This window comes from Apodemus sylvaticus, chromosome 9 (assembly GCF_947179515.1).
Source record: "Apodemus sylvaticus chromosome 9, mApoSyl1.1, whole genome shotgun sequence".
NCBI lineage: Eukaryota > Metazoa > Chordata > Mammalia > Rodentia > Muridae > Apodemus > Apodemus sylvaticus.
Genome location: NC_067480.1, coordinates 17,198,979 through 17,219,100, shown reverse-complemented (window position 1 = coordinate 17,219,100; position 20,122 = coordinate 17,198,979). Strand labels below are relative to the sequence as shown.

Genomic DNA, 20,122 nt, shown 5'->3' with positions numbered 1-20,122 from the left:
AGTGACCTTTCCTTACTGTGTACCTGAAAACATAGATGTCCCTCAACAGAAATATGCATAAAGGATGTACTATTACTCAGCTGTTAAAAAAACAACATCATGAAGTTAGCAAGCTAATGGATAGAAGTAGAAAAATACCATTCTGAGTGAGGTAACCAAGACTCAGACTCAGAATATGGTTATGTATTGCTTATGTTCAGAGATTAATTGTTAAGTAAATGGCAAACAAACTACAGTCCTTATGTCCAGAGATGGTATGCATAAGGGAAGTGACTATGGGTGATAGAAATAGCTAATAAATTCTTTAAAGGCAATAGAGACCTCGTCTTTAGTGGAGGTTATTCCTCTTGCTTTAGTGCTCCATAATGGCTTCTAGCCCTTTCTATAGTTGAGAAGAAGGGGTTAGGTTACATGGAAAGGGACAAAGTAAAGTATGATAAAGAGGAAAAAGCCACATTGTATTTTAAACTGAAAATAAAAATATTTTTTAACGGAATGGAGTGCTTCGAGTAGAGCAATGAGCTCTAATAAACAACAAATATCTTCAAGATAGAAAAAATAGTTGGATTTTGAAAAGCTAGAGATACAGTTCTAATGTGAGTTAGGAAAGTTCAGTTAATGTTATTTTGAAGACTTTTTGGAAGTTTTATTCACAGTGTTCATTCTCTAAAAATGAATGAAATGTGCATATGAAAATTACAACCATGCAATTTACATGCCAAAAAGAATGCTATAAGGAGAAGAAAACATTTCAGTGTAGAACTAGAGTATTGTTAAGGGGCTCTCTATGCATCCTGATATCTGTTACATAGGTAGTTCTGTTTATCATATGCAGAAAAAAGGATTTTCTTTCATATATTGTGATTTTATTTGTGTGTGTGCATGGGAGGAATATGTATTGAGACAGAGTCTTTTCAATTCATGTACTTTAAATGTCATATTTATTTCTTAAGAGAATAAACATGAAATTGTATAAAACCAATTAAAATGTAATAAAAATTATAGCTCTGCATCATCAGTCTCTAGTACTAGATGCATCTTTAGCAATATCAAATAACAGATATATTTTTTCCATTATAAGGAAAATGTCTAATTTAACTAAGAGACCCCAAAACTTTTACCCAAATTTAAATCAAACGCTTTTGTCATTTTTAAACTCTATTAAAAATTACATGGGTCAACTTAAATATTTTTTAAACAAAAATATTTTACTTTACCCAAATAGCATGAAAAAAATCCTTCAAATGAGGTCCAATTTCCTTATCTTTAAGTCTCCTGTCGATGGTGGGCGGTTCCTTTCTTTTTACAAGTCTTAACTTATGTGCACCTATAGGTCACAAGGAAAATAATTTTTTATCTGCAAGTCAATATGAAAATATACATCATGTATTTGTACACATTTTAATAATCACATTTTGTCATGGAATGGCAAGTGAGTTATGCTGAAGACACAAAAACCAATGTGTGTTTTAGAATGCAAATTCTCCAATAGTGGTAGTGCTTTTCAAAACACAGTTCTTTGATAAGGAAAATTTCTAACATTTGAACTTCACCCATTCTACAGTTAGCTGTTATGTATGCCTCCTAACTGCTAAAAGTTTGATATCTATGGATGAGTAAATTCCTAATTTAATGTAGAATTGAATATCCATATTGAATAAATAACATTTGATGACACAGCTCAAAAATGACCCCTGCAAAAATAACTTTTATATATCATAAAGTATTTTGTGGTAATAAATGTCACCACCAAATTAGGACTTTGTGTAATAATACATAGTAATAATGCAATAGTAATAATATTAGTAAAAGCAATTATAACATTTTCATTCTTGTGTGCATATCATTACACTTTCTCATTTGACATGATCTTATACTCACTGCCCTCTCCTACCCACTTTATCTTTTCTTCTCATGCAGCCCCTTTGGTCCCTTCATTCCCTACATGTCCCTGTCACCACAGCCTTTTTCCTGCATGTGTTATGACTATTCTTAACATCTCAGTGAAGTGCCCTGGGTAACATATTTTCCGCACCCAGGAATTTGTTGTTGTATTTCTAGGCAGGCTTTAAACCATGGCTATTGTGAAGAGTACAGTAAGAGTAATGAAGGTTTCACTTGGATGATGTCACATTGGCACTTTCTTAATGACAGCCACTCTGGGTGGTACAAGATTGAATCTCAAAACAGTTTCAATTAGCACTTCTCTGATTGCTAAAGTTGTTAAACATTTACTTTAAACACTTTTAGGTTAGTGTATAAAGTGGTTGACTTCATAACTGTTTTTTTGTGTGTATATGTCATGATACTCTGTTCTTATTTGTTCTCTTTCCCTTTTGCTCTCCCATTTATCATGACCACCCACCCTGTTGATTCCTCTCCCTGTAAGTCTCACATTCTGCTCATGTATTATCTGTATTTCATTGCTGTCTATCCTATTTCCCTTATGCTCTCTCTAGATCCTCACTCCATCACTTCTCTACTTATCACACCCATAACACCCCTGCACACATACATACAGATACACACATACTACACAAATGCATGTTTAGATACATGCATATTTTTATATTTATATCAAACTTATGGAAGAAAAAACATTTTGTAATTGAATTTCTGAGTTTCATTGGTTTGAATTAACATAGAAAATCTTGACCTCATATTTAATTTTTTATAGCTGAATAAAATTCCATTGTGCATAGATACTATTTTTCTTTCTCCAATTAAACTATTTATAAACATCTAGGTTAATTACATTTTCCAGGTACTGTAAATAATGAGGCAACAAGGAAAAATACACAGCTATTCTAGCACACATATTGAAGTGTCATAACTAGGACATATGGTGGCTTCATTTTCAGGGATTTTTTTAAATTTCTAATTATTTATAAATTTGCATGTGGGAGAGTTTGTGCACATAAGCAATTACCTGCATAACCCACAGGTACAAGTAACTGACCAAACTCAGGTCCCCTTCAAGGGTGGTGTGCATTCTCAATTGCTAGAACATCTCTCCAGACTCTTATTTTCAGAATTTTTTTGGAAGAACCTCCAGAGTAACTGTAGAAGTTGATGTTGCCATGAGCATTGAGCGAAGGTTTTTCTTTCTCCATGTTCTCTTGAACATTTATTCTCTTGATGACAGCCGTTCCGAGCACATGGAGATGGAATTTCTGTGCAGGTTTTATTTGTATTTTCATAATGGGAAATGATACCAAACCTTCTTCAAATATTTATTGTCAATTTGTATTTCGTTAAAAACTGATAATTTAGCCAGGTGGTAGTGACACGTATCTTTAATCCTAACTCTTGGGAAGCAGAGGCAGATCGAAGTTTTAGTTCAAAGGCCAGCAAGATCCATAGAGTGAGTTTCAAGATAGCTGGAGCTATACAGAGAAAGCTCATATGAAACAAACAAAGAAACAAAAGAAAACAAAAATCCAACCTAAATAAAATGAAACACAACTGAGATCTCAACATATGTTCTTTAGTGATGAGCTTTCATTTTCAGAACTGTTTCCACTGTATCTCCAAGGTTTGTGTATATTGTACTTTCATGTTTCATCTTCTTTTGTATTTTTTTAAGGAACTGAATCTGAACATTCAGAACTTTCTCCCAGCCGTTTTTCTCTTTCCCCAATTGTTCTTCCTCTCACCAGTAGCAAATCCATTCATTCCCTGGCACTAGAGCCTACTCTTTGGGGATTTCAACAAATACGAAATGCCAGCTGAGGCACCTAGATTCATGAACTGAACAATTTCTGACCTTCTGTTCATAGATAGAAATTGTTGGATTATGTGCACCAGAGCATTTAAGTCATTCTAATGAATCATATAATGAATCATATATATATATATATATGTGTGTATATATATATATATATATGTAATAATGAATCATGTATATATGTTTCATTATTACATATATATGATTTATATATATGATATGATATGTGATACGTGATATATATAATACCAGAGAGAGAGATCCATTCTATAAATTTTTACACTAGAGAATCTGACTAACAAACAAGGGTAATGAGTATACTTCATTTTTAAAAGACAGCTATGCACTTTAAACAAAAAGAGAATTATTAAAAAAGAAATAATGAGCAACACTGTCAGAGACCAAACCCTAGAAAAACAGACCCTCAACAGCTCTCACCTTGAGATTCCACTGAACAGCTGAACCACCCCCTTCTTCAAAGTTGATCAACTGGTTCTCATCCTGGCCAAACACCTGGGGTTGTCTGGGCAGAACCAGCATCCCAGAAATGCTGCTGGAAGTCACAGCCAGCATCCGTCCAGGATGACCTTTCCTCCTTCTGTGCCTTTAGCTTTCCCCTCAGCCCCTCCCTACTTCCTCTTAGGGTGGGTTCAAAACCAGATGTTTTGCGTTTCATTAAAGAGGCCTTGACAAAGAACATCCTGTTTGCTTGGCCTTGCTTTTCTTTCCCACCCATTCCCTCTTTCAGGCTTGGGCCCTCCTCGGATCCCCGAATTACTAGGTCCCGCGGGTCGGAACACAACACAAATATATCCTAACGAAAATGTAGTTCTTAAATATAATATTCAGTGTGATATTGCTTGATGTAAAGTTAACAACAAGATTATGACCCTATTTCTTTGTAACGGATCCATAGCACTAGGAAGACATATTTATAATATTCATAAGAAAAGGTAGTATTTCTGTGTTTTGGGAATGGAGCTGAGGGTAAAAATTATTGTAATTAATTGTATTCTTTATATACTCACCGGGTAAACTAGATGGAAAACATAATAATGGTAAAGATGTACAAAGTGAGATTGCTGCAACAAACAAAAATGCTTTCCCCCAACGACGCTGCTGTTGTCGAAAGCTTTGAAGAGTTTTACTTAAATGGAGAAAGAAACATTTCAATTAGGAGCACTTATAAAACAAATTATAATTTGTTGGGAGATGGGATAGTTTTTTGTTAATTTGCATTCACTTGTAATTTGTTACTATTAATTTGGCGGCATTGCTGACATGAGCTGGTCGTCAGCATTCACTGTTACTGTTTTGTTTTGCCTCCCATCAGAGCCTCTCTTTTCCACTTCCCTTTTCAGTGACATGACTCAGGTAGCAGAGAGTTCTGTTTGCTCCTATTTAAAAATCCCCTTACCCCTTTAATCTGTGCCTTGGGAAACGAAGACTTATTTCTTTGTCCGGCTCCTTTACTCTTACTTCTGGACCTCTGTAGCAAGAAGCCTGTCTCTTTAGGTTGTACTGCTGTTCTTGTTTAGGGCACCTGACCCTTGAGGTCACAGGACAGCTGCAATCCCTTCCTTCAGGCCCCATGTGCTAAGTGTTATTTGTTGCATCTGTGGTCTTTCCAGGTTTCTTATAGGACTCATTTGAATTCTTCTTTTTATTAGATATTTTCTTTATTTACATTTCAAATGTTATCCCCTTTCCTTATTTCCCCTCTGAAAAGCCCCTATCCCATTTGCCCTCCCCCTGCCCTACCTACTCCTGATTCTTAAGGTTATTTTTGCTCTTCACAAAGCTTAGCACCTGACAAAGCAGATAGGGGGACATGAAAGATTCTGTGCCAGGGTTTGCTAAGTTTCTGTCTCACAAAATTACTATGATCTATCAACATCTCTTCTCTTTAATCAATGCTGCTTCCAATAGTATAATTTTCAAAATCACCAAGGGTTTTTTGCTTATTTGTTTGTTTGAATCATTCAGGTAAAAGATCTACAGTAGTTAATTCTATTAGTTATTCTATTACTAATATTTTCAGCTCCATACCCAGCAGAGATTATGAGAACTGGATGTGCTTGCAGGTAACAGGGTTTTGTTTTCAGTACCCACATCATTGCTAACGATCATCTGTAAGTTAGGTTTCAAAGGATTCAGTACTGTAGGCACTTCATGCAGATATGATGAGAAGAATAAGTAAATAGATTTGAGTATACTTCAATTTAAAAAAAAAAGAGCAGTTGTGCACTTTTAACATGTGCTAGCACAAGACACATTTGTGGAGGTCGAAGATTTGTCCCACAATTAAAGGGACAAATTCTTTTTCCAAGAATCTATTTATAATGTTTAATTTATAGATAGAATATTTGCAAAATTTTAATTTTAATTTTATCTAAGGTCATTTTCAATTAATAGTTTTGTTCATTGTAACTTGAAGAATTAATATAGTAGCCATTTATCACAGGTTGATTTATTTATGAAGTATTTGTGAAATATATTTTCACAATTTCAGACATTTATATGTGTATGTGTATGCGAATGATATAGGAGGAGGTCAAATACAAACTGCAGGAGTTTGTATTTGCTATCAGGTGGTACCTGGCTTTTAAAGAAATGTCTTTAGGTTTGGTGGCTAGAACGTCTATACAATAAGACATCTTGTTGGCATTGATCTAATCCTCTTAATATCATTATCTTGATCCTTTGCTTTTTAGAAATTCTAATCAAGATATTTATTTTTCTGAGTATGTATTAATTTTTACAATTTAAAAGCTAGACAGAAACCTAGATTCAGGTATGTCAAGATTCTACTGTTAACATAATGTAGGTTTTCAGCATTAAAATAAGTGGAAAGATACAACATTCTCAATAAGATATTTGCAAACTGAATATAAGCGTATATTTGAAAGATCATCTTCCATGATTAAGCAGGCTTAATTTCAAAGATGCAGATATCATTCCACATACTAGAATAAATAAATTCAAGAAATAAAGTTAACCACATTAACAGACTGAAATACAAAATCCACATGGTCATTGTAATAGATATAGAAGAGGACTTTGACAAATGGACCATCTCCTTATAATAAAATCCTGGATAGTCTAGAAATATAAGAGACACACCTCAAGATAATACAGGTGATTTACATCAAGCTCACATCCAGCATCAACCTAAATGGAAAGAAATTCATTTATACTAATATTATGCACAAGAACAAAGGACTTTTCCCACACTTACTTATTTTTAGTACTTGAAATCTAACCTATAACAGTAAGACAACTGAAGGAGATCAAGGTGATACAAATTCAAAAGGAAGACTTCAAATTGTCTTTGTTTGTAGAATATATGTTTTATGAATAAAGTTCCTAAAGATTCCACCAGCCAACTTCTACAGCCAATAAGCACTTTCAGCAAATAGTAGAACACAAAATCAACACAAAAAATTAAGTATCCTTCCTGTATCCAAATTACAAACAGGCTAAAAAAAGATCAGTGAACACATTTCACAATAGCATAAAAATTATCTTGAGTGGAAAACTTGTGTAATCATTCCTCTTTATGGATAAGAAGGACTAATAGAGTGCAAATAGTGATCATAACAAAAGCAAACTGAAGACTCAACAAAAACTCCATCAAAATTTCAACACTATCATTTGCAAATAAAAACAAAGTTGGTTTCAAATGAATACACACACACCTCCTTCATACACACACAGAAAATCAATCCTGAATAATGAACGAATTGCTGAATATCACCATCTCCGAATTCTATTATTGGTATAAACGACATGGTATTGGTAAAACAAACAAACAACAAACAAACAACTCGGATACATTTATCAGTGGAATCAACCTGAAGACCCAGACCTAATTCCACGTGTATGGACAATGATTTTTTTTTTTAACTAACAAGCCAAAAATATACACTGGAGAAAAATTAATATCTTCAAAATAGTGGTGGTAAAACTGGATAGCTGCAACTACACAATACAAATAGAACCTTAACTGTCTCTTTGCATAAAACTTCTACACATGGATCACTGACCTCCACACAAAAACAGATATGCTGATCTTCAAGACAAGAAAGTGAGACAAGAAAGTGAGAAATAGGCTTGAACTCACTGACACCAGAGAGAACTTTCCGACAGGACTCAAAAAGCAAAAGCACTGAGATAGACAAGTAATTAATGGCTTCTCATGAGGTTGGAAATAAATAAAAGCAAGCAGGGCATCCTTAGAGCAATGCAGCAGCCAAAGGAATGGTTAAAGAGTTTACCATTTATCTGTCTGATAAAATGTTAGTAGCTACAGTATATGAAGAACCAAGATAGTAAAGATCTTGACCAATGATATCCTATACAAAAATATATAAAAAGTTTATGAACTTCTAAGTAATGGTCTTGATCATATATCAAACAGTAAAAATACATATATACTATAAATGTACTTATATTTATATATGCATATATATATGTATATAGACATCACTCAGAGTTACAAAGATTTTCTATATATTATTTCTCAGCTATTAAATGTATCTATTCATCAAGTATTGTATACAACATAAACTAAATAGAAACATAAATAGTATGACTTACACTGCGTTCAATGTTTCATTCTTAGGCTTAAGAATTCGTCCTCCTATTGTAAAACCCAGAGAGTATCCCACCATTTTTGCAGCATCCCCGATAGCTTGAAAATGAACACAGCACCAAACAGCTTCAAAATCAAATTTGGTCATACAAAATACAGGTAAACTCTCTGATATATATATATATATATATATATCATATATATATATAAACTTTTATGCTATTCTCTATTACTTAGTAGAGGGAAAATGGGTAGACCAGAGAGGAAAGAAATGGGAGGGGGCAGAGAAGAGGGGGAGAGGTATTCTTGAAAACATTTCTGGAATTTATTCTAACAAGTTTCGAATGAATGAAACAGGAGGATGGGGTGAAATTCATGCAAGGATTGATGATAGTCTTACAGTTGGTGCTAGTCCTGAGCCATAATCACCACTTCTTTGGGAGCAGTGAGTCTGCCCTGGTAGAACTCTACATTGTTTGAGGAGGCTTGTTCTTATCACAAAGGTCATATTATTTACTGTGTTTACTGATTGTTAATGCTAATTATACCTAAAAGAACGTCAGAGAACCACCTAGACTACTAACACTACAACTGGGTGTTGTGTCTTCTCATATAATCAAGTGTTAGATACTCCTATAATTTAATTATGAACTTAATCATCTCTTGTTTAATCTACATATCAAATGTAACATAAACAAAATTAGCATGTCAGTAGAGACATTTTCAAAGTAAGTACAAAATAAGTGCATATTCCTAAAAATGGTATCTAACATCTCCATGAAAATACTTCTTCATTCTGGTTGACCAGGACCAGAATCTATTACAGATTATCAGGCAGATTATTTGGGGGTGAATCAATGTGTCCTATTTAATGTAGGACACAGTTTACATACAACATTGTAAATGGAAGAGATGACAGTGTACTCAGCTATCCTCTTCCACTCTCCGCATCCTTCTTTCCTCTTCTCCCTCCATATCCCTTCTCTACTCTCTCAGGGAATGAGAAACACAGACAAAGAGAAAATTTTCCTACTTAAAACATACCTAGACTTTCTATTTCTCTACATCTTTTTAGTGACATTAAATGATTTGCCTAGTGTTCAACATCTCATAATTAGATGTATAAATGTCAACTTAAAGTTGGGCAAATAAGTCATCACTCTTTAGCACAGTGTCATCACAGAGCCAACAGTACTTACCTATTACTTAAACCACACAGATGTTTGATAATTACTCAAAATGGGGAATACATTTAAAAAAAAAACTTGCCTAAATATAAGCCAGCTGAGTATGTGGGAACATGGTCAAAAATGAAGTTCACACCAAGAATATAAATTGGCATCCCTGCTATTCCATGGAGGCACTGCGAGAAGATGAAGAGATAGATACATGTTGATCTGTAGGGTACTCTCATTCCACCACAACTGTCCACTGTCTTTTGTCTTTCTTCTATGCACAGCTCTTTTGAAAGACAAGAAATATATTTTACTGAATTGAGTTCAACATGTAATGTGCAATTAACTTTCAGTTGTGACAACCACCATTCCTATTATCTCTTTATATTGAGTGTAGTCATACCACCAGTTCATGAGTATATTCATAATAGAAATAGCACAATAAAAGAAAATGGTTGGGAATACTAGAAGTGACACACATATTGCGTATTAAGTGATAAAGATTTCCTTGGATACTGGGTTGTCTTCTACCCATTAAATTTTAAAATCCTTTGGATCACAGGTCATTTTTTTAAAAATTTTTTTAGTCACAGTTTTTATGGAGTTTGTGTCTTTATATTTGTTAGTAGATTGGCGTAAGTAAATAGGCAATACTAAACCATATCTACTATGATTGAAATTTAACACATGCTCTTAAAATGCTATTGTAGAAACAAGAATAAAGTGAAGGTTATGACCTATTACATCAAGGAAAATGTATGTGACATACTTTCGATGGAACAATATATAACTCAGTGGAAAGTGGGAAGATGTCCTAAAATTGTAATTTAACCAATATTTCTCCATTTTTGTTTTATAAAATATATACTGTGTTCAAGGTTTTTATGATATTTTCAAACATGTATATGATGAATTCCTATAGATTACATATCTTTAATATTTCCGTCTGCCTCATACCCCTACTAACTGGATTCTACTTCACAATTGGTTTCCTCTTCTACATTCATGTTTTTATTTTTAATGACTCAATGAGTTGTTTACTGGATGACAGGTAAAGGGCTATTCATAGGAGCATGGATACCTTGCCAGATCTCTCTCTCTCTCTCTCTCTCTCTCTCTCTCTCTCTCTCTCTCTCTCTCTCTCTCCATCCCTCCCTCCCTCTCATATTCAGCAACATCTAGCTCCGTACAGGAATGCATGGTGACTTGTGAGCTAATATTCCCTTCATGATAGTGTCTTCATAGATGCTATCTCAGGTAACTAATGCGCAGACACTCCCTACTTCCATGAGTTCAGACCTACAATGGCCTCTTCATGCCTAAGTCACTTCCAATTGGCAGGAGCAGATTCATCATAGGACTTAGCTGCCACCTGACATCGGGAAAGGGCAGGAGCATGATTCACTCCCAAAGTTTCCAAGGAGGCTATCAAAGGACAATGAGGCAAAATAGCTGAAGGCCCTCACTAGAGGAGGTTTGAAAGATTTATAATCTAAAGTGAAGGGAAGTAACAATTAGGAGAATCAGGGAGAGCTGGATTTCATTATCCACAGATCCTAACGATAGAGAAGAGGGTAGCCTTCGTTTTGCATAAGTATGAACTACTGGTGGGTATCATCAAGATCCTGCTAAGACAGATGTGTGCATGGGTCACCTTATAGAAAGTTCTAGAAAACAAAGGTGATAATGTAGAATGGGTATTTATATGAATTTGGGGAGAAATATATGTTGAATTCTTCAAGTTGTTGTGAAGTATGGTGTCTACATGTTTGTTGAGTCACACATATTCTACATGAGAGTTGAACACACTAACCTGTCATCATTGTAGATAAAAGATACAACATAGAACAGATAGCAAAGAGAAAACAGAAAGCAGTGGACTATACCAAAGTGGTTCAGAGAACACATAATGCAAGATGAATATAGAATCTAATCATGAAATCACAAAAAGGAAAGAGCAGAAAACTAAACTAGGAGACATGGCAGTGATGGAAGGTGTGCAGATAAGCAAATGGAGAATCTCTCTCTATTTGTGTGTATTTGTACATATTTCTGAGTATGTCTCTCTGTCTATGAGTGTGTTTGTATAAGATGAAATGGGCGTGTAGTCAAAGATTTGTACACATAATCCCAAGCAGAACAAAATGTACAAAGCATAGATGACATGAGCAAGATTCAATAGGGAGAAAAAATATTCATTGCCGTGACTCATCAGCTCTGATAACAGCCTTTTAAAGATTCGGTTTTATTTTTAAAACTGTGCTTGTGTATATGTGTGTAAGCCCATGCTGTCAGAAACCCGAAGAGAGTAGCATGTTCCTAGAAGTGTAGTTATATGTGCTTCCTAGATGCCAGATGGTATGCTTAAGATCAAACACAGGTTCTCTGCAAGAATAGTGCATGTCCTTAATCCCGACTAGAAATTATAATATTTGTCAAGACGAGTTCCTGAGGAGTCTACTATTTCTGATCATAATACTGTTAAAAACAAAGTAAGGAAATGCTTTTCATTTTCTTCTTTCATAAGCCATTTTCTCATTGAAGTAAATGTCAGTTCTACAAATAAAATTGACATTTTAAAAATCATGTATAACTTGCAGCTCTTACATTTGTATGCATTACATAGTACATAACTATTTTAATATTATTTGTGCTTCATATTAACTAATTTTAAATTTGATGTTGTATAAAGATTATAAATACACCATACATTATGAAACTTTAAAAACATTTATTTACATATTCACATGGATACATCTTTTTTATACATCATGTCTCGTTAAAACCAAGCTTTACATGTGTATAAAATCTTGTACATGTTAGAAATATACTCCAAGGCATTACAAGTAGTTCTTGTTTACTAGGAATAGTGAGAGATTGTTGAATCAACAACGAACAAGGCCACAAAGCCGCAATGTCTTTAGAGACTCAAATAGTAGTCAGAGTAGCATCTAACTTTTAAAAAGGGCAACTTTTCTAGCTACTTCTTCATTATGTGTAAGTTCATTCCTGTGTTTGAAATTACGTGTCTGAGCTTATGTGAAGAGAAAAAAAGAATAAAGTATCTTGTAGAAAATAAAATGGCTTTCCAGACTTTTCAGAAGATTTTTTTTTTCTGAGACAGGGTTTCTCTGTGTAGCCCTGGCTGTCCTGGAGCTCACTCTGTAGATCAGGCTGGCCTTGAACTCAAAATTCCACCTGCCTCTGCCTCCCAAGTGCTGGGATTAAAGGCATGTGCCACCACTGCCCGGCTAGATGATTTCTGACATACATAAAATTTTATAAAATCAATAATTGTGTAAATCACTCCAAAACAGTGTTTCCTAGGCTCATCTCTTTCTGAGACAGATATAGAAGAAATGTAGCAAGAGATACATCATGAACCACTGAAAAAGTTCTTGAACCAACAATCTGAACGATCACTGGTTTAGTGTATGATGGTATATTTCAAAAAAAAAAATCTCACCTTCAGTTTCTTCCATGGCTCTCATGATTTCATATTTTAAAAAGGGGACAGCAAACAAAATAGATTCAAGTCCCAGTAAAATGGAGGCAGCTGCCACCCATTTCGATTTGTTTCCTTTGCGTCCAAAGTACGAGACAAATAGTGCTACCAGGAAAGACGAAAGATAGTCACTTAAATCCATCATAAGCGTCTCTCGCTGTGACAGGAGGAATTTAGCCTCATATTTTGCCATACTCAGATCTGAAAAAGCATATATAATACCTGGAAAGTAAAAAAGAAAGAGAAGAGGCACCATAATGCATTTTAATAGACAAAGATAACATCATAATCATTCAAAGCTTAATTTATACAGATTTAAATTTACTTATTTATTTATTATTTACCTATACAGTAACAATGAATTCATTAACTCACAAGATATTTTTACCTGAATATGAGAAGCTATTTAAACTACTTCTATTAGTCGTCTTTTAAAGATAAATCATGTTGGAGTCATCTCATCCCTTTAAATGTGCTGTAGCTAAGTGTGAGGACCAGCAGGAAGCTAGAGGGCAAATGTAGTTTTCAAGTTGACAGGACCACTTGCCAATTAAAATAAGTTTAAAAGTGAATCAATGGAGTTGGGGGACTACAGGCAAGATGAGGATTTCCATATTCCCAGAAGATATTAGTAAAACATACATAACTAAAATAAATAGAAGAGGAAGCAGACAACATATGGATACAGGCACTCAGGTGTTTCTTCCTGTACTCTGAACCACTTGAAGCCTCACCAGCTCACCATCTCTCCATTCAAAGATGAGGAAACACCAGGCAGAACGCTGTTTTGATCAGAGGGTTTTAAACTTGTGAGCAGAAATCGTGATGCCGTCTCCAGTTATGTCTTAATCTCCCAAGCATTCAACCAGAACTTAAGTTGCTCATTAAATAACAGGCACCAATCCAACACCACCTTCCCATCAGTTCTGAAGCTGAAGCCCACAGTATGGAGTGCACCCCGCCAAGCAGGGAGCCAAAGACTGAAGGCAAAGACAGAGCATTGGGTTAACTGGTTTTCATTCAGGTTTGGAAAAGGAGTCAGAAGTCGTCTGCCCTTTCCTTCCCACAGTGTGTCAGCCTCATGTCTACCTCAGTGAAGCTTCTCACCAAAGCAGCTCTGCTTCTCTAACTTACCGTGAATTAAGGCCGCCACAAAGTATATAGTCAGGAAGGAATCAATGTTGTTGAAACGCTGTAAACAAGGCAGAACTAGCGGGCCCAAACCGAACGGCCCCTCCTTGGAAGCACTGTATCTTGGATCTATTAACAGCAGTTCAGCACTTGTAGGAGACTTTTTCCTTTTTCGAAACTTCACAAACTTCTTCTTGGCAGCTGGAAGTGTTCTCAGATACAATCCTAAATTCTGGACTTCCTCAGTTTCACCTTTTTGTTTGTCATCCTTCACTACCACTGTAGCCTTCTTCTTGACACCTGCCTTTTTTTCCTGGACCTTGGCCATGGCTTATCCGAAGCAGCTCCGTGGATCCCGCAGGTGTGTTTTGAGGCACCTGTGTTCTGCCTGGTCTCAGGTGACTTACACTGTCCGTAAGAGACCTGACACTCTAACCTCTGCAGGGAACGTTATTTTGAGTGTAGAAAGCCAACGTCCCTACAGACGGGTTGAGTAACGTGGCAAAAGTTCCAAAGCAGGATTCCATCTTCTTTGTCTCACAGAGAAGTAAAAAAAGAGGATACTCAGAAAGGATAATAGGAAAGGAGGAAATAATAAGAACAATTTGACTCCTTTGTTTCCTGTTTGTATCCTTTTGATCTCCTTCAGTTGTCTTATTGTACTAGCTAAGGGTTTAGGTGGTAGGCTGAGTAGATCTGGAAAGAGTGGACATCATTTTCTTTTATTTATTTAATTTTATTTTTTAGTCCTGATTTAATGGAATTGTTTCTATTAATGCTGATTTTAACTGTAAATTTGCTGTAAATTGTCCTTTAAGGTTGAGCTATCTTCCTGGTACCCCTAGTCTGTCCAACAACTCTTATCATGAAGAAGTATTGGATTGTGTTAAAGTCCTTTTCTGAATATAATAAGATTATCATGAATTTTTGCCTTTTCAACTCTTTATGTGTTGGATTAAGTGTATTGACTTATCTGTGTTTCCACATCACTCTTGGATGAGACCTATGTGGTCCTGTTGGATAATTTTTTTAATGTGTATTCTAGAATTCAGTTTGAAAGTATCTCACAGAAGACACTAATTTTTAGTTAGAAATCCATAGCTTCTTGGAGGAGAATATAATACCCTGTGTAGTGGAACTTCAGTTAAAGTCTTACATGAATATAAATAGGTAGATAAATAATAAATAGATGGATAGATGACAGGTAGGTAGGTAGGTAGATAGATAGATAGATGATAGACAACATATGGATGGAAAGAATGAACAAAAGAACAAATTGAAAGAAAGATAGATGAAACAGAAAGTTTAAGAAAGCTATAGGAACCACACTATTAAACAAACATAATGCCTATACTGTTCGTTTTGCAGCCCATTGCTCCTCTCACACTCTACCAATGTTTTACCACTCATATTACTCCCCCCTTCCCCATTACTGACCCTCCCTCAGATGACCTGTGCTATATATACTATTACTCTTCGCTTAAGGTCTTCTTTTTCTCTCACCTCACTGGTCCCTTGCTACTATTGTGAACTTTTTTGATGTCTGTTTTTATATTTCCTGGTCGTTTCTAATTTTGTGACTCTGGAATTTTTTCTTTCTGTTATTCTGTTATTTAGTGTTATTTGATCTATTTTTTTTTATTTTAAGAAAGAATCAATTCATATAATCACTAGTTCTTCTACTGCTTCTTTGTTTACATCTCATTCATTTCAGCTTTGATATATATATATATTTCACATATATTTCACATATATATATTTCATATATATTTCATATATATATATTTCATATATATATTTCATATATATATTTCATAGATATATTCATTTTCTTGCCAGCTACTGCATTTGGATTTATGCAGGTCTTGCTTTTCCAAATTCTGGAATTGCATCATTTAGTCATTCAATTGTGCTTGTTGTTGTTTTTTAATCTCTAGAAATCTGGATTACAATTTCTCTCATAGGACTCCTTATACAGTATCCCAAAGGTGTATGTGTGTGTGTGTGTGTGTGTGTGTATGTGTGTGTGTTATGTTTTTATACTCAGTTACTTTTAGGAAATTTTTATTTCTTTCTTGATTTCTTCTTTGACCCATTCCTTATTCAGTACTAAGTTGTTTAATCCCCATGAGCTTCTGAACTTTCCAGAGACTTGTTTGCAGTTGATTATTTGTTTTACACCACTGTGCTCAAATAAATCAGTTAATTTCAATTTTTCTCAGTTTGTTCAGATTATATTTTTAAAGAGGGCTAATATCCAATATATATAAAGAACTCAAGAAGTTAGACTCCAAAAAACCAAACAACTCTATTAAAAAATGGGGTACAGAGTTAAACAAAGAATTCTCACCTGAAGAACTGCGGATGGCGGAGAAGCATCTTAAAAAATGCTCAACTTCATTAGTCATTAGGGAAATGCAAATCAAAACAACCCTGAGATTTCACCTTACACCAGTCAGAATGGCTAAGATTAAAAATTCAGGAGACAGCAGGTGTTGGGGAGGGTGTGGAGAAAGAGGAACACTCCTCCACTGCTGGTGGGGTTGCAAATTGGTACAACCACTCTGGAAATCAGTCTGGCAGTTCCTCAGAAAACTGGGCACCTCACTTCCAGAAGATCCTGCTATACCACTCCTGGGCATATACCCAGAGGATTCCCCACCATGTAATAAGGATATATGCTCTACTATGTTCATAGCAACCCTATTTATAATTGCCAGATGCTGGAAAGAAACCAGGTATCCCTCAACAGAAGAGTGGATGCAAAAAATGTGGTATATCTACACAATGGAGTACTATTCAGCCATTAGAAACAATGAATTCATGAAATTCTTAGGCAAATGGATGGAGCTAGAGAACATCATACTAAGTGAGGTAGCCCTGACTCAAAAGGTGAATCATGGTATGCACTCACTAATAAGTGGATATTAACCTAGAAAACTGGAATACCCAAAACATAATCTACACATCAAATGAGGTACAAGAAGAAAGGAAGAGTGGCCTCTTGTTCTGGAAAGACTCAGTGAAGCAGTATTCAGCAAAACCAGAACGGGGAAGTGGGAAGGGGTGGGTGGGAGGACAGGGGGAGAGAAGGGGGCTTATGGGACTTTCGGGGAGTGGGGGGCTAGAAAAGGGGAACTCATTTGAAATGTAAATAAAAATATATCAAATAAAAATGTCTCTGGTACTAATATTGCCTTGCTTTATTTTTGACTTGATTTGAATTCAGTGCCTTTATCGCTTCTGATTATTGTTAGTTTGAAGTCTTTGCTGTCTGATATCAGGACACCAGTGTCTTTCTTGCTTTTTTGTCCCATTTGCTTGGAATAATTTTCTCCAATTGCAAAAGGAGTCCTATGAAAGAAATTACAATCTCCAACACTTTCCTTAAAGGTGGTTACTATCTTTAAAGCTGAGTTTCTTGTATATGACAAAGATAGATACTAGTTTTTAATGCATTCAGCCTGACTATTGTCTTTGTGTGGAGAATTATTGATTATTGTCATTAATGTTTGAAGTTAGTTTGGGGAAGTAGTCATTGTATTTTGTTGTTTCATTGCTATTTGTGTTCTTCTTCTTCTTCTTTTTTTTTCTTTTTTTTATGTTTTTTTGGAGACAGGGTTTCTCTGTATAGCCCTAGGTGTCCTGGAACTCACTCTGTAGACCAGGCTGGCCTCGAACTCAGAAATCCACCTGCCTCTGCCTCCCAAGAGCTGGGATTACAGGCGTGCGCCACCACAGTCCGGCCAACTGTAGAAGTCTTTTATGGATTTGGTCTAAAGTTATTTGTATTATGATAATTGGGTCCCCCAAATTGTACAAGAATCTCTTGTGTCTCTGTAAGAAGTTGACCATCTGTGTACGCAGTTGGTTTTGATTGGTAAATTAAGTTGTTGGTGGCCAATGGCTGAGCAGGAAGACAGAGATGGGACTTTTAGGATTCTCGAGTAGGGAATGGAGAAAGGAGAGGAAAGGGGTTAGCTACCATGTCGGGGAAGGAGTAGCTGTCACGCCTGAGAAGTAACAAGAGAAGACAGCCAACATCTAAGAGCCAGACAAAAGCAGCTTCAGGGCTTCCCCTTGGCTGTATCAAGAGCAACAGTGATGGAATATAGATTTTAGTAAGTAATAACTAAGGAATATCAGAGGGAAGGTGTTAGCCATATGGAGGTTTGGGAGTGGCCCAGACATTGAGCTATTTTATGTATAATATAAGCCTCTCTCTCTCATTCTCTCTCTCTCTCTCTCTCTCTCTCTCTCTCTCTCTCTCTCTCTCTCTCTGTGTGTGTGTGTGTGTGTGTGTTTGTGTGTGTGTGTGTTTATGTTTTTCATTTGGGAATCTAGAACATTGGGCAGGTAGTAAGGAATGCATAGCCATTGGCAGGTCAATTAGATAAGCAATAATTGACTATAGCAACTGATGGCATCTAATGTATTAAGCTTGTACTCACTTTTCAAAATTAACTGGAGATTCCTGAATAGAATACACATGCCTTCTCTTTAAGATTGGGAGGCAGGGAGAATTAATTGCTCAGCCAAACCTAATTGAACCACGTGGTTCCTCCCTAAGCCTCACAGGTTCACAACTAGGATAGAAGATCATACTAGTTTGGCACACATATTCCAGGGTTTGTGACTTAAGGCTAGGACAGGGACAACCCAGGGACATGAGAGGCAGGCTAAGGATGCTCTCTCCTGTTCTTAAGCTACAGAGAGCTTAAGCCACAGATGCTGAGAGCTCCTACTGGGATAAGACAGACCAGAGAGAACAGGCCTAAATACAATAGAAATAAAGGGAGATCACATTGTTTTAATGATATAATGAAAATATAGTTGTGTAATTGTTTAAGTATTTTTTAGTATACATGGAATAAAGAGACCCATGCCTTCGATCTCAAATGTAGGAAACCAAGGAATGGAGTTAGAAAGAAACCCTACCTCAACAAATAATAATGAGGAGATATTTATCTCCACAGAAAAGAGAATGGGCAAAAATTGATTTAATTGTTTTTAAGGATAGAAAGGAGAATTAATGGTAATTGATTTAAAGGAAATTCGAAAAGTCTATGCCATTGCAGGCAGGGGGATTCTATGAACATGGCTCATGGGAATTCTGGGATTGCTTAGCCTGGTATGACAAATTTGTTGCCTGGGAAAAAAGGCTTATACAGTAAGTAAAATGGAATTTAATTGAAGTTAAATAAGAAATGATATTAATTTAAATTTTGTTAAGTGAAATATATATATATATATATATATATATATATATATATATATATATGCACAGAGATATTAATCTTCACAGAAGGGAGAATTTAAGTATGCATAAATAAATAAATGAATAAATAAATAAATAAATAAATAAATAAATAAATAAATTGGGGTTTTGATCGCATACATGTCTGGGTAGGGGGTAGGGAAAAAACTTTATCTCAGATAGTAGAAATTTAGGCCTTAATGTCTTATATAAGAGATCAAGATACTGAAGGAGCACTGTCTCAATAGATAATAACAATTGTTTAGATTGCTTTAATTGCTTTGAATTTTTTTAAATCAAAATGTGGTGGTTATAAGGTTGGTGGTTATGGTATTAATAACTCTGTGAGAGAGATCAAGAGAAAGCAAGTCTAAAGAGAAAGGAGACTGCAAAATTGGATCAATCTATACTTTTGGTTCTAAATAATTAAATAACATTACCTAATAAATATTTTTTAAAATATTTGAACCCAAGAAAACATCAAAAGAATATCCAGGATGATAAGGTTGGCTTCATCCCAGAAATGCAAGGATGGTTTAGTATGTATAAAATAATCTACCACATAAACAGTTTCAAATGCAAAACCACATTATTACTTCATAAAACACAGATAAGTCCTTTAACAAAAGGGATACAATGGATATGAGATGTTAAAAAACCCAGAAATTAGTGCATGTCTCAGCATACACCAGAGAAGCATCATCTTGCAGTAGTAGATGACAACTCATATATA

The 20,122-nt window shown here is 35.3% G+C and overlaps 1 protein-coding gene across 1 annotated transcript in view; it reads right to left on the bottom strand.

Annotated features, from left to right (window-relative positions):
- LOC127692782 (solute carrier organic anion transporter family member 6C1-like) overlaps positions 1–14,460 on the bottom strand; it is a 60,648-nt gene extending 46,188 nt beyond the window's left edge. The window contains exons 1-6 of the mRNA XM_052193380.1: positions 14,136–14,460; positions 12,963–13,223; positions 9,591–9,782; positions 8,327–8,420; positions 4,756–4,874; positions 1,218–1,327 (exon numbers count right to left, since the gene is read on the bottom strand). Of these exons, the coding sequence (XP_052049340.1) occupies positions 1,218–1,327; positions 4,756–4,874; positions 8,327–8,420; positions 9,591–9,782; positions 12,963–13,223; positions 14,136–14,460 (1,101 nt within the window). The remainder of the gene's footprint in view (positions 1–1,217; positions 1,328–4,755; positions 4,875–8,326; positions 8,421–9,590; positions 9,783–12,962; positions 13,224–14,135) is intronic.
- Between the last annotated feature and the right edge of the window lie 5,662 nt (positions 14,461–20,122).